Raw genomic sequence first — 24,247 nt, 5'->3', positions numbered from 1 at the left:
GATCTGCAGCCTCTATGTAAGGGATAGGGATCTGTGCAAGGTATAGGGATCTGTGCAAGGGATAGGGATCTGTGTAAGGGATAGGGATCTGCAGCTTCTATGTCAGGGATAGGGTTCTGTGTAAGGGATAGGGATCTGCAGCCTCTATGTAAGGGATAGGGATCTGTGTAAGGGATAGGGATCTGTGTAAGGGATAGGGATCTGTGTAAGGGATAGGGATCTGTGTAAGGGATAGGGATCTGTATAAGGAATAGGGATCTGCAGCTTCTATGTCAGGGATAGGGATCTGTGCAAGGGATAGGGATCTGTGCAAGGGATAGGGATCTGTATAAGGGATAGGGATCTGCAGCTTCTATGTCAGGGATAGGGATCTGTGCAAGGGATAGGGATCTGTGCAAGGGATAGGGATCTGTGCAAGGGATAGAGATCTGTGCAAGGGATAGGGATCTGTGCAAGGGATAGGGATCTGTGCAAGGGATAGGGATCTGTGCAAGGGATAGGGATCTGCAGCTTCTATGTCAGGGATAGGGATCTGTGTGAGGGATAGGGATCTGCAGCCTCTATGTGAGGGATAGGGATCTGCTGCCTCTATGTCAGGGATAGGGATCTGTGTAAGGGATAGGGATCTGCAGCCTCTATGTCAGGGATAGGGATCTACAGCCTCTATGTGAGGGATAGGGATCTGCTGCCTCTATGTAAGGGATAGGGATCTGTGTAAGGGATAGGGATCTGTATAAGGAATAGGGATCTGTGCAAGGGATAGGGATCTGTATAAGGGATAGGGATCTGCAGCCTCTATGTCAGGGATAGGGATCTGTGTAAGGGATAGGGATCTGTGTAAGGGATAGGGATCGGGATCTGTGTTCGGGATCTGTGTACGGGATCGGGATCTGTGTACGGATCTGCAGCTCCTATGTCAGGGATAGGGATCTGTGTAAGGGTTAGGGATCTGCAGCTTCTATGTCAGGGATAGGGATCTGTGTACGGGATCGGGATCTGTGTACGGGATCGGGATCCATTGGCTTCCATGCTTCCTGACCGGTGTCTCTGGACTCTCCCACCAGCTGTGTCCCCGTCAGATCTTCAGCAGCTCCTCAAGGAGATGAGTAACAATCAGGAGGATTCCGGCAAACAGGAGAGCGCGGAGCTGAGCAGCACAATCTCTACCTCATTCTCAGGCAGCAAGGTGTCTCCCCCCACAGTCCACCCCTCCTTACCCAATGGTCAAAGTGCCCTACAGAACCCGCGGCGGGACAGGTAACAGCGAGGCGGGGATTATACCGTAGCATCCGTGTTTTACCTGTGGTCACACTTCTTTCCTAAGGATTCACATTCTCACAGTGCTCTCTGCTGCCACCTCTGTCCATGTCAGGAACTGTCCAGAGCAGGAGAGGTTTTCTATGGGGATTTGCTGCTAACATGGACAGAGGTGGCAGCAGAGAGCACTGTGTCAGACTGGAGAGAATACACCACTTCCTGCAGGACATACACCAGCTGATAAGTACAGGAAGACTGGAAATTTTTTAATAGAAGTAATTTACAAATTTTTATAACTTTTTGAAACCGACTAATTTGAAAGAAAAGAAAAGATTAGCTGAAGTTCCCCTTTATCCAGTACTGTTCTCTGTCTTCGTCCAGCGTTTCTAGATACTAGTGTACACCTTATTTCTTTCCACAGTTCGTCCCATTATGAGGTTCCTCCCGGTTCGCACCCACTTTATGGACACGGTGAATGTCGGTGGCCGGGCTGCGAGGCTTTATGTGAGGATATGGGACAATTTATCAAGTAAGTAGCGAGCAGACCTTCGTATAATCCATTACTGTGTATATGCAGGGCACACAGCCTTCTCCCTCCCTGCACTGACATACAGAGCGGAGCCTCCAGCCCTATACACCAATAAGCCAAGCCAGGCAGAGGTGGGGAGGGAGGAGGCGTGCATGCTGCGACTCAGCATCACTTCTGTGCCACTTCAGCATCCAGGGAAAATGCTATTTTATACGTCTGCAAATGGCTATCACCAAAGACAAAGGTGTCATGTGTTATATCTGCCTGTAACTGTTCTGCTGGTACCTGCAGCTTTGTACCTGGTACACACCTGACAGATTCCCTTTAAGCCTTCCCAGTGACAGGACTGTACCCGAGCTGCACCAGTTCTCTAGATTGCGATACCTCAGAATGCCGGACTATAGGTCCCCATATAGTTTATACTTATCTCCTGAGACCCCCGAGACTCCACTGATGGAGGTGCAGATACGGCTCGGGCATGATTGAAAATCAGTGCCCGACCCTTTGTTCTCAGATAGATAAGCCACCACTAGAACTTACCCTTTCCTCCCCACAGAGAACACAGGAACATTCCTGTGTATGAGAAAGATGGGATAGGGGACAAGTAAGAGATCAAGGTGGTCTGACCTCTGTCTGTCTATTGTCGTCTATGTCCATGAGTCTTGCTGTGAAGTATGTCACTAAATGCTGTTAAAAAAAAGCCCAGGCAAGATGGCCGCCTCCATAACAATGTACAGATAGTGAAATAAAATTACAGTCAGAAAATTAAAACAATGAGAATAAAATAACAAGTTTTAGTATCTGACTCTTATCAGTAACAGCAAGCCTCGGTGACACCGTCCCTTTAAGCTGCTGTAGAGAACGCCTGTCCTACCTGACATTATACAGACGGTGCAGGCAGTATTATGAAGTGTTCACCTTTTGTCTCCTATAAAGGCATCTAAACACAGAACATGCACTTGATGACCGCAGCACGGCGCAGTGCCGGGTCCAGATGCAGGTGGTGCAGCAGCTGGAGATACAGGTAAACTTAGAGGAATTGTAAACCCTCCTGTGCCATCCTGTGTAATTAAACTTGTAATGTGTCTGGGGACAATTCTTGGTCCTACTTAAAGCGACTCCGTACCCACACTCTGACCCCCCAAACTGCTTGTACCTTCGGATAGCTGCTTTTAATCCAAGATCTGTCCTGGGGTCTGTTCGGTGTCCTAAAAAACAACTTTTAAACTTGCAGCCCCGTGCCCTATGGGAGTATCTGTGCCCTAACTTTGCACCACCCCTCGTCCCTCCTCCCCACCCTTTTCACCATTAGGAATGCCACTGAAACATTTTCTCCATGCAGAACATGTGCTTAACGATCCAGCCCATGTGCCAGGCTGACACAGCTGAGGAATAGGAGACGATCTGCCTGGAGCATTCCTAATGATGAGGAGGGCGGGGAGGAGAGACAGAGAGGTTGTGCGAGCCTAATGCATACACAATCTAAGCCCCGGCCGTTGGGCACAGGGCTGCCACTTTAAAAGTTGTTTTTTAGGACAATAACTGCATCACGTGCCGAGTGGACCCCAGGACAGATCTTGGATTAAAAGCAGCTATCTGAAGGTACAAGTGGTTTGGGGGGGGGGGTCAGATTGTGGGAAAAGAGTCACTTTAAAATGATCATGTTACCCTCAAGCCCCAACCCCCTTACTCTATGTGCGGTGTCACCTGGGCGGGGCTTTGCAGCAGTTGTGGAGAGGAGGCCCAACTGCTATGAAGCCCCGCCCAGGTGACACTGTACACTGAGAAAATGAAGCGATTCTAGAGCAGAAAGAAGATGGCAGGATCACTTTAAATGGTAACATTATGTAAAAAAATGTCTCAGGTTCATTTTCAAAAAGATTAAACAATCGGTGTCAGAATACGGCAGCACAAAGCAAAGTGTAATGACAGATTCCTTCTAAGCGCCCATTCACACTGATTAAAGGGGTACACCAGCAAGATCTTTTTTCTTTCAAATCAACTAGTTTCAGAAAGTTAAATAGATTTCTAATTTACTTCTATTTAAAAATCTCCAGTCTTCCAGTACTTATCAGCTGCTGTATGTCCTGCAGGAAGTGTTGTATTCTCTCCAGTCTGTCACAGTGCTCTCTGCTGCCACCTCTGTCCATGTCAGGAACTGTCCAGAGCAGCAGCAAATCCCCATAGGAAACCTCTCCTGCTCTGGACAGTTCCTGACATGGACAGAGGTGGCAGCAGAGAGCACTGTGTCAGACTGGAGAGAATACACCACTTCCTGCAGGATATACAGCAGCTGATAAGTACTGGAAGACTGGAGAGTTTTAAGTAAAAGTAAAAAAAAAAAATCTACATAACTTTCTGCAACCAGTTGGTTTGAAAGAAATAAAAATTGCCAGAGTACCCTTTGTAAAGGGTTGGCTGATTTAAATTTACTTGTCCCCTATCCTTTATTATGAATCCGGCCGTGGATCGGCATGTGACCCGCAGCTCCATTCACTTTCGTTCTCCGCGCTGTACTCGGCTCCCTCCGGCAGCTCCATAGAGAATGAATAGAGCTGCGGATCCTGATTCCTGGGGATAGGAGAATCGTGAAAACGCCCTTTAACTGGTTCTATTAAAATACCCTCATCCTGTAGTTATATCAACAGAAAGTAAGTGTTACGGCTCTCGTAAGGCAGCGATAGTGGCCGAGCAGGTAACCATGGTCACTTTGCCGCCTGTTGTCACCAGCCTTTACTATAGGACATTGTTCTTTCCGTTAGCTGGCGAAAGAGAGTGAACGTCTCCAAGCAATGATGACGCATCTGCACATGAGACCAACAGAACCAAAGCCATTCAGTCAGCCAGTAAGTTGTCCTCATGGCCCCACCATAGCTCCATCCAGGCCCCACCATAGCTCCATCCAGGCCCCACCATAGCTCCATCCAGGCCCCACCATAGCTCCATCCAGGCACCACCACAGCTCCATCCAGGCCCCACCATAGCCCTATCCAGGCCCCACCATAGCCCTATCCAGGCCCCACTATAGCCCCATCCAGTCCCCAACCATAGCCCCATCCAGTCCCCACCATAGCTCCATCCAGTCCCCACCATAGCTCCATCCAGTCCCCACCATAGCTCTATCCAGGCCCCACCATAGCTCCATCCAGGCCCCACCATAGCCCTATCCAGGCCCCACCATAGCCCTATCCAGGCCCCACCATAGCCCTATCCAGGCCCCACCATAGCCCTATCCAGGCCCCACCATAGCCCTATCCAGGCCCCACCATAGCCCTATCCAGGCCCCACCATACCCCTATCCAGGCCCCACCATAGCCCCATCCAGTCCCCACCATAGCCCCATCCAGTCCCCACCATAGCCCCATCCAGTCCCCACCATAGCCCCATCCAGTCCCCACCATAGCTCCATCCAGTCCCCACCATAGCTCCATCCAGTCCCCACCATAGCTCCATCCAGTCCCCACCATAGCTCCATCCAGTCCCCACCATAGCTCCATCCAGTCCCCACCATAGCTCCATCCAGTCCCCATTATGTCTCCCCTTCTCCTTGCTCAGCCCTCATGTCCTTTTTTCCCAGCTCAACTTGGTCTCCAGTGCAACCCACACCAAAATGTCTCCAGACACCTATCCAGACGGCTTACCTCAACCTCCGACCTCTGCGACGGCCCCCATCACCCCGATGAGAGCCGGCACGTCTGTGATCAGCTCGTCTAGTCTGCCCAGCATGGGTCCCGTACGCAGAAGGATAGTGGACAAGTTCTGCACCCCCATATCCTCAGGTGAGTGCCCCTCACTGCCCACTGCCCCCCGCTGTCACACAGCTCTGCATGCTCTAACATGTCTGTCCTCTGCCGTCCTATAACAATGTGCCCAGAAGGCTCCTGGTATAACCTGAGTGTAACCAGATCCTTATGAGCCCCCACTCCATGGCACACTGCCCTCTATCTGCAGATCACACATCCTACAAGAAGATGGCAGTATCATGTATAGCACACTTCTAACCAAAGACTTCAATGTTAACTGCAGTTAAAGGGGAACTCCAGTGATTTTTTTTCTTATTGCATCAATTGGTGCCAGAAAGTCATATAGATTTGTACATTACTTCTATTTAAAAAATCTCCAGTCTTCCAGTACTTGTCAGCTGCTGTATGTCCTGCAGGAAGTGATGTGAGCTCTCCAGTCTGACACAGTGCTCTCTGCTGCCACCTCTGTCCATGTCAGGAACTGCCCAGAGCAGCAGCAAATCCCCATAGAAAACCTCTCCTGTTCTGAACAGTTCCTGACATGGACAGAGGTGGCAGCAGAGAGCACTGTGTCAGACTGGAGAGCTCACATCACTTCCTGCAGGACATACAGCAGCTGATAAGTACCAGAAGACTGGAGATTTTTTAATAGAAGTAAATTACAAATCTGTATAACTTTCTCACACCAGCTGATTTGAACATTACAAACCTCTTCCCGGAGTACCCCTTTAACCCTCCATCTCCTGCTCCTCACCTGTCTGAGGAGCTTGGACGTGAGCAGGGTCTCTATGCGGGGTGTTTGCATGTAGGGGCTGCTTCATCTGTCTGTTAGCCCCCCTGTTACATGGAGGGACAGAGACGTCACCAGTGACTAGTTTTCCCTGACTAACATAGTGACTCTGCAGGCTCCGTAGTTAGATAGACACCATGTTCATCCTCCTTAGAGCCCCCCATGCAGCGCAGAGTCGTCCTGTTGTTAGTCAGGAAACCAATTCACGGGGACTAGCTTGTTCCATCCATGTCAGTTCTGCAGGCCCAGAAGCAGCTGTACAGTGTGAGGACCCCCGCATACATCTCCACTTTCCACAGCATCCTGGACCCCGGTGAGTGTAATATGGCGCGGGATATTAAGAATAACAACAGTCGTACAGCCGAAGCCTAAAGATGGTCCTACCATGCCTCCCCGCACACCCCAGCCCTGTCCCGTCCCCTCTCACTCACAGGGGCTTTATGTCTCCTCTTCTTTTCTCATTTTTAGAACTTGCCCAAAACCACGAGTTCTATAAAAACGCTGAGGTCCGTCCGCCCTTCACCTACGCCTCGCTCATCCGACAGGTAAGAGATGGAGATGAAGCCGAGGTTACAGCATCCAGGCGGTATAACCTGCTTTATTCCATCATGGAAAAATATAGCAGCAACGTTTCGACCTTGGTCCACATCAGCTTGAGGAAGAGCGCCAAGGTCGAAACGTTGCTGCTATATTTCTGCCATGATGGAATAAAGCTGTAACCTTCTCCTACATTGTTATGGACTTCTAAAGGATTACAGGACTGGCGACTCGTGTCGCATCTATTGATGTCTTATTATTTTTTATATATACACAGCGGGATGTTGGTATAGAAGGGCCATGGGATTTTACACTTTTTTTTTTTTTTTTTTTTACGTAAGCCTGGATTCACTCTGCGTTTTTTTCCAATTTGATTCATTTTCCCCTGACTTCCATTATAAAAAAAGGCATTCGTTTTTTTTTTTTAACGGACAGAAAAATGAAAACAATGTCTTTGTGTATCCAATTTGATCAATTTTTTATAATGGAAGTCAATGGAAAAACTGATCAAAACGGATGCACACATTTTTTCATCCGTTTTTTGCAAAAAAAAAAAGGATGAAAACTGATTGCAAAATCTCAGTGTGAAGGTTGAAAGAAAACAAGAATCTAGCAAGTTCAACCTACCGACGTGTTTCACTCTTCTTCATCAGGCGATTCTAGATACACCGGACAGACAGCTGACTCTGAATGAGATCTACAATTGGTTCACTCGCATGTTCGCTTACTTCAGAAGAAACACGGCGACATGGAAGGTAATGAGAGTGTCTTGTATATAAAAACTGTATTTTGTCCCTTTTTTGTAACTCAGGGTTTAATAAAGGGCTTCATTACACAAAGTGATAATCTGCTAGTTATCCAGCCGATTCAGAGGATTATCGCGCTGTGTAATAAAGACCAAGATTATCGGCTGCCAATTACTCATCACTGCCTGTAATAGTGATACATGGCTACGTGTAATAGTGATACATGGCTACGTGTAATAGTGATACTACGTGTAATAGTGATACATGGCTACGTGTAATAGTGATACATGGCTACGTGTAATAGTGACACATGGCTACGTGTAATAGTGATACATGGCTATGTGTAATAGTGACACATGGCTACGTGTAATAGTGATACATGGCTACGTGTAATAGTGACACATGGCTACGTGTAATAGTGATACATGGCTACGTGTAATAGTGACACATGGCTACGTGTAATAGTGATACATGGCTCCGTGTAATAGTGATACATGGCTACGTGTAATAGTGATACATGGCTATGTGTAATAGTGATACATGGCTCTGTGTAATAGTGATACATGACTACGTGTAATAGTGATACATGGCTACGTGTAATAGTGATACATGGCTACGTGTAATAGTGATACATGGCTACGTGTAATAGTGATACATGGCTACGTGTAATAGTGATACATGGCTACATGTAATAGTGACACATGGCTACGTGTAATAGTGATACATGACTACGTGTAATAGTGATACATGGCTGTGTGTAATAGTGATACATGGCTACGTGTAATAGTGACACATGGCTACGTGTAATAGTGACACATGGCTCTGTGTAATAGTGACCCATGGCTACGTGTAATAGTGACACATGGCTACGTGTAATAGTGATACATGGCTAGGTGTAATAGTGATACATGGCTCTGTGTAATAGTGATACATGGCTATGTGTAATAACAATACATGGCTCTGTGTAATAGTGACACATGGCTACGTGTAATAGTGACACATGGCTACGTGTAATAGTGATACATGGCTCTGTGTAATAGTGATACATGGCTACGTGTAATAGTGATACATGGCTATGTGTAATAGTGATACATGGCTACGTGTAATAGTGATACATGGCTACGTGTAATAGTGATACTACGTGTAATAGTGATACATGGCTCTGTGTAATAGTGATACATGGCTATGTGTAATAACAATACATGGCTCTGTGTAATAGTGACACATGGCTACGTGTAATAGTGACACATGGCTACGTGTAATAGTGATACATGGCTCTGTGTAATAGTGATACATGGCTACGTGTAATAGTGATACATGGCTATGTGTAATAGTGATACATGGCTACGTGTAATAGTGATACATGGCTACGTGTAATAGTGATACTACGTGTAATAGTGATACATGGCTACGTGTAATAGGGATACATGGCTACGTGTAATAGTGATACATGGCTACGTGTAAAAGTGATACATGGCTACGTGTAATAGTGATACATGGCTACGTGTAATAGTGACACATGGCTACGTGTAATAGTGATACATGGCTACGTGTAATAGTGATACATGGCTACGTGTAATAGTGACACATGGCTACGTGTAATAGTGATACATCAGTATGTGTAATAGTGATACATGGCTACGTGTAATAGTGACACATGGCTACGTGTAATAGTGATACATGGCTACGTGTAATAGTGACACATGGCTACATGTAATAGTGATACATGGCTACGTGTAATAGTGATACGTGTAATAGTGACACATGGCTACGTGTAATAGTGATACATGGCTACGTGTAATAGTGATACATGGCTACGTGTAATAGTGATACATGGCTACGTGTAATAGTGACACATGGCTACATGTAATAGTGATACATGGCTACGTGTAATAGTGACACATGGCTACGTGTAATAGTGATACATGGCTACGTGTAATAGTGACACATGGCTACGTGTAATAGTGATACATGGCTACGTGTAATAGTGATACATGGCTACGTGTAATAGTGACAGATGGCTATGTGTAATAGTGATACATGGCTACGTGTAATAGTGATACATGGCTACGTGTAATAGTGATACATGGCTATGTGTAATAGTGATACATGGCTACGTGTAATAGTGACACATGGCTACGTGTAATAGTGATACATGGCTATGTGTAATAGTGGTACATGGCTATGTGTAATAGTGATACATGGCTCTGTGTAATAGTGATACATGGCTACGTGTAATAGTGATACATGACTACGTGTAATAGTGATACGTGGCTACGTGTAATAGTGATACGTGTAATAGTGACACATGGCTACGTGTAATAGTGACACATGGCTACGTGTAATAGTGACACACGGCTACGTGTAATAGTGACACATGGCTACGTGTAATAGTGATACATGGCTACGTGTAATAGTGACACATGGCTACGTGTAATAGTGATACATGGCTACGTGTAATAGTGACACATGGCTACGTGTAATAGTGTTACATGGCTACGTGTAATAGTGATACATGGCTACGTGTAATAGTGATACATGGCTCCGTGTAATAGTGATACATGGCTACGTGTAATAGTGATACATGGCTACGTGTAATAGTGATACATGGCTCCGTGTAATAGTGATACATGGCTACGTGTAATAGTGATACATGGCTACGTGTAATAGTGATATATAACTACGTGTAATAGTGATACATGGCTACGTGTAATAGTGATACATGACTACGTGTAATAGTGATACGTGGCTACGTGTAATAGTGATACGTGGCTCCGTGTAATAGTGACACATGGCTACGTGTAATAGTGACACATGGCTACGTGTAATAGTGACACACGGCTACGTGTAATAGTGACACATGGCTACGTGTAATAGTGATACATGGCTACGTGTAATAGTGATACATGGCTACGTGTAATAGTGATACATGGCTCCGTGTAATAGTGATACATGGCTACGTGTAATAGTGATACATGGCTACGTGTAATAGTGATACATGGCTCCGTGTAATAGTGATACATGGCTACGTGTAATAGTGATACATGGCTATGTGTAATAGTGATACATGGCTACGTGTAATAGTGATACATGGCTACGTGTAATAGTGATATATAACTACGTGTAATAGTGATACATGGCTACGTGTAATAGTGATACATGGCTATGTGTAATAGTGACACATGGCTACGTGTAATAGTGATACATGGCTATGTGTAGTAGTGATACATGGCTACGTGTAATAGTGACACATGGCTACGTGTAATAGTGATACATGGCTATGTGTAATAGTGATACATGGCTCTGTGTATAGCCTATAGGGGTATGCGTGTATATAGACTATAGGTGTATACATGATATGTCGCAGTATTTCGGCTACTATGGTGATTTCTTGTGGTGTTCTTGTCTCCTTCTCCTCGGTGTAGCCCCCCGCCCCTCCCGGCTCTCGGCTCCGGCTGCCTGACCCCCTTCTGACCTCTCAAATTGCTGTTAATGTTTTAGCCTAACGAATTAGTCTCTCATCTCCAGCCGGAGCTCACAATGAGGGAAGGGGCTCTGCTTTGAAATTGGGGTCATATCATTTGAGCGTGGGAGCGTCAGGACGGGGTGGTGATCCACACGTGTGGCCGTCCTCGCCCGCTATTAACTCCTCGCCAATCAGAAAAGGCGGCGGCGGTGGACCAATCTACCGGGGGGGGGGGGGTCGGGGGAGTCCATTACAGTTACAGGGAGCAGAATTGTTCACACCAGCAGCACCACTTACCTCAAAGGGTAAAAAAGATTTTGTGTATAGGGGAGGGGGGGGGGATATTTGGGGGTCAAAAAAGCTGCAGCCAGATGTTAGCTGAAAGTCAATGGGCAATAAGTAAAAAAAAAAAAAAAAAATCTGATTTTTTTTTTTTTTATTCAGTGCATTTGCAGTTTTTGTGAATCACTGCAGGGTCGGCATTTGGCGTTTTTCTCACAAGACGTTGGTGTTTTTTTCCCATTGATTTCTGTAGGAGGGAAAGATGCCAGAGAAAGACCCCTCTTGTCTATATGCAGATTAGCGGTTTTGTTTATTGTTTTTGTTTTCCTCTTTTAATAGAAATCCTGAAATCACATGATATAGAAACACAAAAAAAAACACAGGACAAAATGTAAGAGCAGAAAACTCCTATAGTAATTGGCACTAAAATGAGGAAAACGCCAGAAAACTGCAGTGAGACCACAAAAACAGCAGGATACGCAGCTCGCAGGGTTTTTGGCTTGCTCCATCACACACACACACACATATATATATACATACAGTGGTACCTTGGTTTAAGAGTAACTTGGATTAATAGCGTTTTGGTTTAAGAGCTCACAGTTTTTCTAAATTGTGACTTGGTGTAAGAGCATTGCTTTGGTGTAAGAGCTCCCTGTACTGAGGGGGAGGGGGAGTGGGGGAGGGGCATGGTCTGCATAGTGGGGTCTACAGCCCTGTACTCTGACCAGGAAGTCTCCCTCACCTTCCAAATCATAGCAGATCCACTTCAGGCTGGGGCTTACATCAGAGGACAGGACTGTGGGGGGGGGGTAATCTCTCCATAGCTGTAACCCCTCTCTCCCCGGACAGAGAGTGCTGCATGTATGTGCCCACATCTGTCCTGCTCATTCCTTCATGCTCCCTGCAGTCTGTCTGCCCTTGTGTTTCCCATCCTCTCCATTACTGTACAGTAACTTATAATATCACAGATTCTGCTGTTTCTGAATGTTTGTTTCATCTGTTTTACATGTTATTCAGAATAATTATTATATTTGGGGTGTGGAACCAAATGTCTGCAGATTAGTCATTTCTTATGGGAAAATTTGCCTTGGTGTAAGAGTGGATTTGGATTACAAGCGCCATCCTAATCCAAGGCACCACTGTGTGTGTGTGTGTGTATATATATGTGTATATATATATATATATATATATATATATATATATATATATATATATATATAGGGCCATTTTTATGAAAAGGAAACCTTTTCGGAGACTTCTGAAACCGTCAGTCTTTACTCGCCATAAAAATGGTGGAGGAAAAAACCCAAATCTATACTCACCTGCCGGAGACTCCCGTCCCCTCTGGCTGTTCGTCTGCGTCTCTTCTTTCTGCAATGCTGGGGGGTGAGAAGGGCGCCCTCTTCTGGAATAACACTATTACCCTGGTCTTGTCAGTCACTTTTCTGGCCAGAGGTATACACAGCGCTGCATGTGTTCCGTATTAGGAGCGGGTACAGTTAAAGGGCCAGCCTCCACCCGGCGGCACCTGCCCAGCTGCTGGCACTGGCTGGATAGCAGAATTCCAGACAATTCCCAGCTGTGGGTCTGGAGGGCTCCATGATTCCGGCTGCCCCATAGGCCTCTGTTCCGGACAGGTTCTATCTCTTCGGATAGATTGGAGCTTTAGATGTGATGCACATTTTCCCAGACGAGCCCATAGCTGCCAAGCTTTACAGTCACCCGGTCTAAGATGGTGTCTCTTTGGACCGGGAGGCTGACGCTGAGGCCGGGGTCACACTGTACACTGGAGGCTGACGCTGAGGCCGGGGTCACACTGTACACTGGAGGCTGACGCTGAGGCTGGAGTCACACTGTACACGGGAGGCTGACGCTGAGGCCGGGGTCACACTGTACACGGGAGGCTGACGCTGAGGCCGGGGTCACACTGTACACTGGAGGCTGACGCTGAGGCCGGGGTCACACTGTACACGGGAGGCTGACGCTGAGGCCGGGGTCACACTGTACACGGGAGGCTGACGCTGAGGCCGGGGTCACACTGTACACGGGAGGCTGACGCTGAGGCCGGGGTCACACTGTACACGGGAGGCTGACGCTGAGGCCGGGGTCACACTGTACACGGGAGGCTGACGCTGAGGCCGGGGTCACACTGCACTTCTGCAGTCCGTTTAATGTATCCGTTTTTACATGGTTACTTTTAAAGTCAACCCCATTTTTGTGTACATCGGTTTTGATCATTTTTGGAAGTCAATGGAAAACGGATCCAAATTGATGGCGCACAATTGCACCTGTTTTTTCCCCATAAAACAGATATATTCCACGGACTGCAAAAACGCAGTGTGACCCCGGCCTTACACTTGGCTGTAATATAGAAATGAGATAGTGAACCCTGATGGGACATGGAGTCGGCGCACTGCCCGCGCGGAGCTCTGGACTATGTTACTATGTCACCTTCTATTGCAGAACGCAGTGCGGCACAACCTGAGCTTACACAAGTGCTTTGTGCGCGTGGAGAATGTGAAAGGGGCCGTGTGGACGGTAGATGAGCTGGAATACCAAAAGAGGAGACCACCAAAGATGACCGGGTAAGTTCTGGAGACTTAAGCACTCTCACATAACTTAGAGGGTTTTGCTGCAAACTGGAGCTTATTAAAGGGGAAGTTCACCAAAACATGTTTTCTTTCATATCAGCCGGGGGGTATTTCTGTGTAAAAATCCCCAGTCCTCCAGTACTTATCAGCTGCTGTATGTCCTGCAGGAAGTGGTGTATTCTCTTCAGTCTGACACAGTGCTCTCTGCTGCCACCTCTGTCCATGTCAGGAACTGTCCAAAGCAGCAGCAAATCCCCATAAGAGAACTTCTCCTGTTCTCCAGACTGGGGAGAATACACCTTTTCCTGCAGGACATACAGCAGGTGATAAGTACAGGAAGACTGGAGATTTTATAGTTTTAGTAGAAGGGATTACATATTTCTGGCACCAGTTGAGTTTTTTTTTTTTTTTTTTGCTGAACTCCCCCATTAACAGTTGTTACAGTGGGCCGGGCGTGGACTGTAAGCGGTGGGGGATATTATATTGGTACGGTTCTGCTCCTCTCTCTTCTTATCCTCGTTTTGGAGGGGCTTCAAACTGCATAAAATACCTCACAATGGCACCTGCAAAAGGATACGTTTCATTACCTTAAAGTACCTGGCAGCAAGCTGTTTGGCCGTTCCTTTGTGTCTAGGTACAGAGGGTAATGGCGGCCTCCCACTAATGCACAGGTGTCACACTCAGCTGTTACAGAACTACAATGTCCATCATGCCTGGAGAGCTAAAGCTTTGTCTGCCCAGACATGATGGGAGTTGTAGTTTTGCAGCAGCTGGAGAGCTGAGTGTGACCCCCCTCCCCCCGCTCTAGTGGGTCACTGCACATTCCAGGTAACCGGCTCATTGGAATCATCCAGAAGGTTAATCCTTCCTGACCACCCGTTCCTGATTCACACCTTCCATGCGTGGCTGTGTCAGTACAGTATCGCGAAGATTTAACTATTTCTCACAGCATCATAGCACATAGTCCGTAAATATGGTCCGTGCATGGAACGTGTGAATTAGGCCTCAAGGGGTTATCCAGCATTATCCAGCTCTTGTCCCCAGGTCAGGTGCGGTTAAGCTTCATTCACTTCAATTGAACTGACTAATGGTGCGTTTACACAGAAAGATTATCTGACAGATTTTGGAAGCCAAAGCCAGGAATGGATTTGGAAAGAGGAGAAAACTCAATCTTTTCTTTATGACCTGTTCCCTGTTTATAGTCTGTTCCTGGCTTTGGCTTCCAAAATCTGTCAGATAAATCTCTCTGTGTAAACGCACAATAAGGCTCCATTTACACAGAAAGATTATCTGCCAAAGATTTGAAGCCAAAGCCAGGAATGGATTTGAAAAGAGGAGAAATCTCAGTCTTTCCTTTATGACCTGATCTCTGTTTATAGTCTGTTTCTGGCTTTGGCTTCAAATCTTTGGCAGATAATCTTTCTGAACCTGCACCCAACCTGAAAACTTATCAACATCAACTAAAACCAGGAGGAGCTGGCACATTATTCACTGATAATGATTTGCTTTTACTTCCTGCACAAATGATGATTTTCTGCATAGATTTGAGATACTCCTTCCATAAGTTACTGATACAGATGCCTCAGCGGGAAGCTGAATGACAGTGTAATACCAGGCGTCTCCAGCAGATGGCAGCAGAGATCCATTGCACATACACATAGAAGCATATACAGAAGTGTAACGCTGACCGCATGGTATATGGAAAACCTCTGTGTAGATTGCGGTGTAAACCATCGCTGCCTGGTTGCCACTTTTCCATATTTGCTTCTTGATAAATTATCTATTTTTATTTTGTAAGCTTTTACATTGACTTTTTTGTTATTTTGACTACAGGAGTCCAACCCTTGTTAAGAATATGATTTCGGGCCTTGGGTATGGAGCCCTAAATGCAAGCTACCAGGTAATCATTGTGGTGCGGCCATATTGCAGGGGCTTCTACTCTCCTCAGCCAACAGCAGCTACATGGACACAGGAAGCAATAAATTGTAGGAGACTAATTAAAGTGACTCTGTACCCACAATCAGCCCCCAAACCACTTGTACCTTCGGATAGCCGCTTTTAATCCAAGATCTGTCCATTCGGCAGGGAATGCAGTTATTGTCCTAAAAAGCAACTTTTAGACTTTGAACCCCTGTATCAAACGGGAGTATCTGTGCCCTAACTTTGCACTTCCCCTCCATCCCTCCTCCCACCCTCTTCATCATTAGGAATGCCACTGGAACATTTTCTCCATGCTGAACATTGCACAGGTACCTTAACGATCCAGCCCATGTGCCGGGCTGACACAGGTGAGGAATAGGAGACAATCTGCCTGGAGCATTCCTAATGATGAGGAGGGTGGGGAGGAGGGACAGAGGGGTGGAGCAAAGTTAGGGCACAGATGCTCCCGTTTGGCACAGTCGGCAAGTTTAAAAGTTGTTTTTTAGGACAATACCGGCATCACCTGCCGGGCGGACCGCAGGACAGATCTTGGATTAAAAGCAGCTATCCGAGGGTACAAGTGGTTTGGGGGGTCAGATTGTGGGTACAGAGTCACTTTAACTTACGTAGGAGAATTTTCTAGGCCTTCTCTGTGACCCGTGCAGAGGTCACTTTATAGGGGGGTCTCACCTCTTGTGAGTCGCCTGATTCCATCTTACCCATATATTGGTGCCACATCTTATTGTAATCCTACCTGCAATGATAATAAAGAGGCATTTTCTCTAAAAAAAAAAAAAAAGTGTCAGCCTATTGTTAGGCTTAGTGGTCAGGATAAAAAAAACTTCAAGATTTCTGGATTATTTTAACACAAATTACAAAAAAAAAAAAAAAAAATTACCTAAAAAATGTTTACCTATGTGTCTTTGCTCCAACCCAGGCTGCACTTGCAGAAAGTAGTTTCCCTCTGCTAAACAGCCCCCCGCTGCACAACAGTTCAGGCAGCGGAATCCATGGCGGCCATGATGATGTCACCAGCACCGGGGAACCTGGAAACAGCAATGGGAGCAGTCCACGCCTTTCTCCACAATACAGGTAACAATTATGGGAACAACTCACATTAACCTGCAGTTCAGCTTCCATGTTGGAATTTTAGAGAATTGTGCTAGTAAATCAAAACAATTTAAAGGGGAACTCTTTTTTTTCCCTCTAATCAGCTGGTTTCAGAAATTTATAAAGATTTATAATTTACTTCTATTTTAAGGGGTTCTCCAGCACTACTAAAACATGGCTGCTTCCTTCCAGATACAGCACCGCTCTTGTCTCCACTTCAGGTGCTGTTTACAATTAATGCACTTCATTCACTTCAATGGAACCAAGTTGCACAACCTGCAGTCAAACTGGAGTGGTGCTTTCTCTGGAAGAATTCTCAAGTTTTCTAGTACTTATCAGCTGCTGTATGTCCTTCAGGAAGTGGTGTATTCTCTCCAGTCTGCCACCGTGCTCTCTGCTGCCACCTCTGTCCATGTCAGGAACTGTCCAGAGCAGCAAATCCCCCATAAAAAAAACCTCTCCTGCTCTCCACACTGGAAAAAATACACCACTTCCTTCAGGACATAAAGCAGCTGACAAATACTGGAAGACTAGAGATTTTAAATAGAAGTAAATTTCAAATCTATATAACTTTCTGAAACCACTTAAAGGGAACCTGTCACCCCCCGTTTTGGGGTGACAGGCTCCCGACCCCCTGCTACAGCCCCCTATACTCACCTGATCCAGGCGGGTCCCGGAGATCTCAGCCGCTGCAGCCTGGCGCGCGCGCTGAGAGATGAGCCCAACGCTCATAGAGAATGACTGAGCGCTGGACTGTCTGTCATTCTCTATGAGCGTTGGACTCATCTCTCAGCGCACGCCAGGCTGCAGCGGCTGAGATCTCCATGACCCAACGGTATCCAGAAGCGGGATCAGGTGAGTATAGGGGGCTGTAGCAGGGGGTCGGGAGCCTGTCACCCCGGCACGGGGGGTGACAGGTTCCCTTTAATTTGAAAAAAAAAATTCACTGGAGTTCCCCTTTAAACTTTTACTAAAATGTCTCCCTTTTCTTTGTAGTCAGTCTGTTCATGTAAAAGAAGAGCCGGCTGAAGAGGACGTCCGACCAGCCTCTCTCTCAGTTACAAGCCAGAACACAGTGCCACCAGAAGACCATGACCTGGAACCAGAAACAGCTATGGAAGACATGCCCTAATAGCTTTAGTGCCCTCGTGTTACCTCCCTTGCCCCAAAGTCCAGCACTTCCATCAGAGACCAGGTCGGCCCTTTTACCCCTAAAGTGTTTCAGTTAAAACTGAATGAGACTTGACCGTGACTCTTCACTAGCCCTTGGGTCTTCCTCAGTCGGGCAGCACTTCAGTGACTTATGGACCTAGGAGGGATATTCCCCCGATCTAACCGAGTAGATATGGAATGGGCACTGATGCTATCCGGCCAGATAATAATAGCAGAGGGGGTCGCGGTGTCTTCCCCCCCTCTGCACACAATGGGAAATATGGACTACTTTTATAGATGGCTCAGAGGAGCATGCCTGGACTCTTCTCTCTGTCCCACTAAGCATGCAGGATCGGGCCTCCCCCATCAAATCACCTTTTCTAGCTCTTTTCTCTGATCACTTCCGAAGGTACCAAAAAAAACTAAACAAAAACAGACTTTGTTATTTATTTTCTATTCTTGTTTTGGATCAATGTTACTGCTGGCATTCCCGACATGTGAGCATATGGTACGTACACTAAGAGATGCATCCCGGCCTAACGCACAGCCAACTCACACGTCCCTGGTAGACCAATGCACGCGGAGGATCATCGAGAGCGGCGGAGGGTCCTGTGCACCAGGAGGGATGTGTGCACCATAAAACAGGACAAATGCTGCTTCCTCTATCTACAAAAAAAACATAAGCACGCGGCCATCCAGGCCATAGACATGCGACCACTCAGACCCATAGACACAAGATCACCTGGACCCATAGACGCACAACCGCACAGACCGTAGATGCGCAACCACCCGGACCATAGACACAAGATCCCCTTGACCCATAAACACGACCACCCAGACCATAAACACGCAACCCACCAAGATTTATCGTCACTTCAAAATCTTTCCGTGTATTTTTTTTTTTATACTAGTTTAGATATATTGCTCCAGGAACAGTGCAAATTAAGTGATTACACACCGACAACCTGTAGTGTCCATTCATTAGCTGCACACTCAGCACTTAAAGGTTTGCAGAGCCGTCTGTAGAACCTTACTAGATAGTTTTTGTATAAAATGGTTTCCTTGTTGGCTCCCTAGACAAATGAGAGTGCTAAGATGTGTGCTGTGATTGTATCCGGCCTCATACACTTGCCTCGGGATTAGGCTGCGTTCACACTGCGTGTTTTGCAGTCTGTTTTTGCATAAAACGGACTGCAAAAAACACAGTGTGAACCCGGCCTTACACAGTGCACTAGTGTTCAATACTAAATTTACTGGTGACATTAGGCATTCAGAAGGGGACATACTGAGACGGTTACTGGATTTGGGACCAATTATGATGTGCATGGTGGACAAAACCGAAACCTTCAGTTTCTATTATTTCTTTTTGTACATTTACAGCCGGTGCGCACTACTTTATTTTTCTATCTCTGTTGAAAATTTAAAGACTTGTTCCCTTGTTTAATGTGCACGTGGCCGTCACCGAATGCCCCACAGTGTCTCCTATGCCTCCCTGACCAAAGATACCTCTCCATGCCAAACAAACCAAAATCACCTCTTACTTCGACTTTCTCTTCCTGGTACAAGTATGGAGGTTACCCCCCCAGGCCAAAGGCGCTCGCGTATCATCCACACTACGTGGCACCCCCCTCCCAGGCCAAAGGTGCTCGCGTATCATCCACACTACGTGGCACCCCCCTCCCAGGCCAAAGGTGCTCGCGTATCATCCACACTACATGGCACCCCCCTCCCAGGCCAAAGGTGCTTGCGTATCATCCACACTACATGGCACCCCCCCCCCCCCCAAGCCAAAGGTGCTCGCGTATCATCCACACTACATGGCACCCCCCTCCCAGGCCAAAGGTGCTCGCGTATCATCCACACTACATGGCACCCCCCTCCCAGGCCAAAGGTGCTCGCGTATCATCCACACTACATGGCACCCCCCTCCCCCAGGCCAAAGGTGCTCGCGTATCATCCACACTACATGGCACCCCCCTCCCAGGCCAAAGGTGCTCGCGTATCATCCACACTACATGGCACCACCACTAATCCCCCCGTGCTGGAGCCGCCTCACATTTTACATCTTCGATCTACGTTGTGAGGTTTGATGCCTCATCAGTCGCTGCCATTGTCGATTGTGGTAACATTTGTTAATCGTGTATGTTTGTAGACAGCACGGCTAGAAAAATATTCATTTTAATCATATAGAAGTCATATCCTAGTTTGAAAGTGTGTTACACACTGATAATGTTGTGCCCAGATACACGAAGTGTGAAAGCGGTAGATGAATGTATGATTTTTTTTATTTTATTTTTTACACATTTTAGAGGTATAAATGCTCAGTGTTTAGAAATGTAATTAGTATTGTGCGTGTACGGCCGCGAGCGTGAGAACGTGCACATTGCCGGCTGTACCCCACGTCCCATGGAAGTGCCCATATGTTGTCTCACTATGCTGCTGGTTGGTGGGAGGAGGAAGAGGAGAGGAAAGGCAAGAATTGTTACCTCATCCGTGCAGGGGTCTGTGTATAAAGGATCCGACGCTGGGCCGGCATCCCGTTTCCGCCTGGTACAGAATCCTCGTGTACAATAGGTTCTAGGTGCATGAAACAAATATGTATGGACATTGGCATATAAAATGCAATAAATATGATTCTGTCACACGTCTGCTACTTGTGTAAGCCAAGAACCACGCTGCACCAACAATTCTTTTTTTTGTACTTTGTTGTGTTTTTTTTATATCAAAGTGACGAAAACTTTTTCTTATTGTTCTCGAATAAATAAATACACAAAGGTTAATCCTCCCAATGGGACCATCAATAGTATCAAGAAGAAAGGGGCTGGTCACGTCCACAGTGGAGGAGCCATCATTCTATTTCTCAAAAAGTTGGAGTTTAAGTTCCTGGTCTGCCTGTCAGGTAGGAAATATGTGTGTGAAATCTAATGCCCCCCCCATACACTTTATACTAGTATCAGCCGAACCCGCCACTCCCGGTAGATTCAGTCGTCAGTCCAGCAGGTATAGGGCCGTTCTGGACCGCCACTGACTACCACTAGAAAATCACGCCCAACCCCGTTGTAAGGGAAGAGACAAGCCATTGCCACTTGTTGGGATTGTTGGGCCTCTTTCCGTGGTGTGCTCCGCTGATAATCTAGTATACCATGCAGTGTGCATCCGGGAGCAGGGCAGGTTAACCTAACCCTGTACTGTACAGGGACAACAACACTGTCAAATGTATTTGCATCTTAAACGAGCACACCAATGCTTAAAAACTTTATATATAGAGCTGCCCTAATATAAAATATAATAAATATCTTATTCCTACTTCTCCATAATATACCAGAGACCAGTAGCTTAAACAGGATAATGTCCATTTAATTAAAGTCTTCAGTGCAATACAATAATAACACTTTGGTAACTGCAGGAGGTAGTTGCATAGACTTTGTAAGTAAGAGTAGAGTGGAGTAGAGGAGCGTCTTAAAGGCCCTGTCCAATGTAGCGGTGTACTCTGCCAGGATAGTGCAGTAGAAGAGACAAGAAGATACTCGCACTCACGTATAGATCCCTTGTTGGTCTGACTGCCTTATGCCCTATAGTGTCGCAATACCCTTCCTGCTAGGGTAGTAGGAGGTCCCTGCACTGGGTTTTCCCAGGGTTTCCCAGAATAGCCATGTGTTGCAGTAGGATACGTAGGCATTAACTGCAGCTTTGTCCTACTGGGGTCAGTACCATACTCAGGTATACTGCCCTGTATCTTGTAGAGCAGTGCTTCTCAATTCTAGTCCTCATGCCTCACCAACAGGTCATGTTTTGAGGATTTCCTTAGTATTTCAAAGGTGATATAATTATACTCAAAGCATTAGGTGTTATCACAGGTGATATTTGTATGGGATTTCTTCAAAACATGAGCTGTTGGTGAGGACTGGAATTGAGAAGCACTGTTGAAGAGAATATCCTTGGTGTGGACAAGGTGATGCTCAGAGAACGTCCTTCCTGAGGGGTCTAGCACTGCTTGGTAGTGGTGGTAAACAGCACTCTGTCTCGGTGTCTTGCTCTCTCTATCTGTGAACTGATTAGAGAACTTCCCTTACCAGAAACTAGCTTCCCTTTTATAGAGGCAAACTAAACTTACTTGTGATTCGTGAGGCTGTGTGGTATAGAGAAAGGAGAGCTAGGATAGAAGAAAGGAGGGAAAACATCTGCACCTCTAATAGGCTGAAAACACACATGTGACATAAAACAAGTTAACCCATTGCTTCCTTCAGCTGTACAGTAGTGACACCTAGTTAGGAAAAAAACACATAATACCCTTCTCCTTCATCCCACTGTGAGAACCTGAGTGAGTTACTTTGCCCAGGTGCATAAGAAACTTAGTGGCACACCTGTGCTGGGACACTACATAAGCTTTATTATTTTAACTCTTTCGTCGGCCGTGCATCGCTACGTGTAGCTGGCAGCCAATGATTTTTAAGCAGGTTTAAAGGACAACGTTCAGCTGATGATCGGCTTTTCGGTTGATCATTGTCTTAATAAGGGTCCATTTACACAGAAAGATTATCTGCCAAAGATTTAAAGCCAAAGCCAGAAACAGACTATAAACTGAGATCAGGTCATAAAGGAAAGACTGAGATTTCTCCTCTTTTCAAATCCATTCCTAGTTTTGGCTTCAAATCTTTAGCAGATAATCTGTCAGATAATCTTTCTGTGTAAATGGACCCTTACACAGAGCGATAATCGTCCTGATCGGGCCCTGAGGCGGGAAACAATGTCATTCTATTTGACATAAGGAATCATTCAGAAAAATAAATGGAGTGGTACTATACCATAAAGATTTAGGGTTAATGCTCCACCCTGTGCGGCACTACCTACACTGAATAGTACATTCATAAAGACACACATAGACTTCATACTTCCTGAAATCCACCCCTCCCCCCACTCATGTCTCATACAGAATCTCACAGAGAAATGCATTTATAAAAATAATAATTTCCGAAAACTTGCAAAAACAAATAGAGAGTTGGTAGCAATTAAGTCATGTGACTGCGAGCAGGACGGAGAACAAAGAGGGGTCTGTGCGCGTCTCAAAATACACGGCCAGGATTCAGTCTAAAATTCAACTCCGCAGGCGAAAAAGGAGGCGCCAGAATCTACGATGACACCAGTAACCTGGAGCCGTGGAATTCAGAATGCAAGGGGAGCACTGGTGCGGCATGATACTGGGAAAGAGCCACATATCAGGCGGAGGAGGAGGCAAGACTGCTAAATGGTTGTATCTGCAAAAATATTTAACTTAAAGGGCTTGTCCATGTGTCTTCCAGTGTAGGTGGTTTGCAGCTCGGTTCCATCAATGGAGCTGAATTGTAATACAACTCACAACCTGGGGACAGGGGAGGCGCTGTTTTTGAAAGAAAGTAGCTGTGTTTTTTCTAATCATGGATAACCCCTTTAACTATGTAAGTTGAAATGGCAATGCCCCTTTAAAGTTGTACTTCAGTGAAAAAAATTCTTTAAGATCAACTGGTATTAAAGATTTATAAAGATTTGTAGTTTACTTCTATTTCTAAAAAATCTCCAGTCTTCCAGTACTTATCAGCTGCTGTATGTCCTGCAGGAAGTGGTGTATTCTCTCCAGTCTGACACAGTGCTCTCTGCTGCCACCTCTGTCCATGTCAGAAACTGTCCAGAGCAGGAGAGATTTTCTACGGAGAGTTGCTGCTTCCTGACTTTACAGCCAGATGTTAGCTAAGAGTCAATGGACATTTATGAAATGCCGTTTATACTTATTTTTCCTTTTTGTGATTTTTTTTGGCTTTGGCCGTTTTTACAAGCCGCAGCACGCTGACGGTTTGGCGTTTTTTTTCTGCAAATTGTGGCACTTCTCTCCCATAGAGTTCAATAAAATGAAAAAATCAAAAATACCAGAAAAAACTGGTGGATAATCTTTGAAAGTTTTCTTCTGGCGTTATTTTGGAGGACAGAAAAAGGCCACCAAAAAGCTGGGGGCCCTAAAGGAGCTGTATAGTACTTTCTATAGTTTCCTGTAGTTTTGTACATTTTGTCTACCAAACTTCTAAACGCAGTGTTTTTCAAACAAAGAAATACAGGTAAAAATGCCAGGAAAAATAACACATACAATGTGTGG

At 46.0% G+C, this 24,247-nt stretch overlaps 1 protein-coding gene across 6 annotated transcripts in view; it reads left to right on the top strand.

Moving 5' to 3' along the window:
- Positions 1-20,903, top strand: part of FOXP4 (forkhead box P4) — a 73,512-nt gene extending 52,609 nt beyond the window's left edge. For 5 of the 6 annotated variants that reach the window (XM_069946272.1, XM_069946276.1, XM_069946274.1 and 2 more), the window contains exons 7-18: positions 1,065-1,257; positions 1,679-1,786; positions 2,723-2,810; positions 4,549-4,632; positions 5,364-5,565; positions 6,555-6,632; positions 6,788-6,864; positions 7,510-7,611; positions 13,814-13,935; positions 15,775-15,841; positions 16,799-16,953; positions 17,968-20,903. In XM_069946272.1, coding sequence (XP_069802373.1) covers positions 1,065-1,257; positions 1,679-1,786; positions 2,723-2,810; positions 4,549-4,632; positions 5,364-5,565; positions 6,555-6,632; positions 6,788-6,864; positions 7,510-7,611; positions 13,814-13,935; positions 15,775-15,841; positions 16,799-16,953; positions 17,968-18,103 — 1,412 coding nt within the window. In that variant the 3' untranslated portion in view covers positions 18,104-20,903. The remainder of the gene's footprint in view (positions 1-1,064; positions 1,258-1,678; positions 1,787-2,722; positions 2,811-4,548; positions 4,633-5,363; positions 5,566-6,554; positions 6,633-6,787; positions 6,865-7,509; positions 7,612-13,813; positions 13,936-15,774; positions 15,842-16,798; positions 16,954-17,967) is intronic. The other variant, XM_069946278.1, reaches the window with a different exon arrangement.
- Positions 20,904-24,247: the final 3,344 nt, after the last annotated feature.

The sequence above is a fragment of the Dendropsophus ebraccatus genome, chromosome 11 (assembly GCF_027789765.1).
Source record: "Dendropsophus ebraccatus isolate aDenEbr1 chromosome 11, aDenEbr1.pat, whole genome shotgun sequence".
Classification (NCBI taxonomy): domain Eukaryota; kingdom Metazoa; phylum Chordata; class Amphibia; order Anura; family Hylidae; genus Dendropsophus; species Dendropsophus ebraccatus.
The sequence above is the reverse complement of the archived record's forward strand: the minus strand, read 5'-3'. Positions and strand labels throughout refer to the sequence as shown.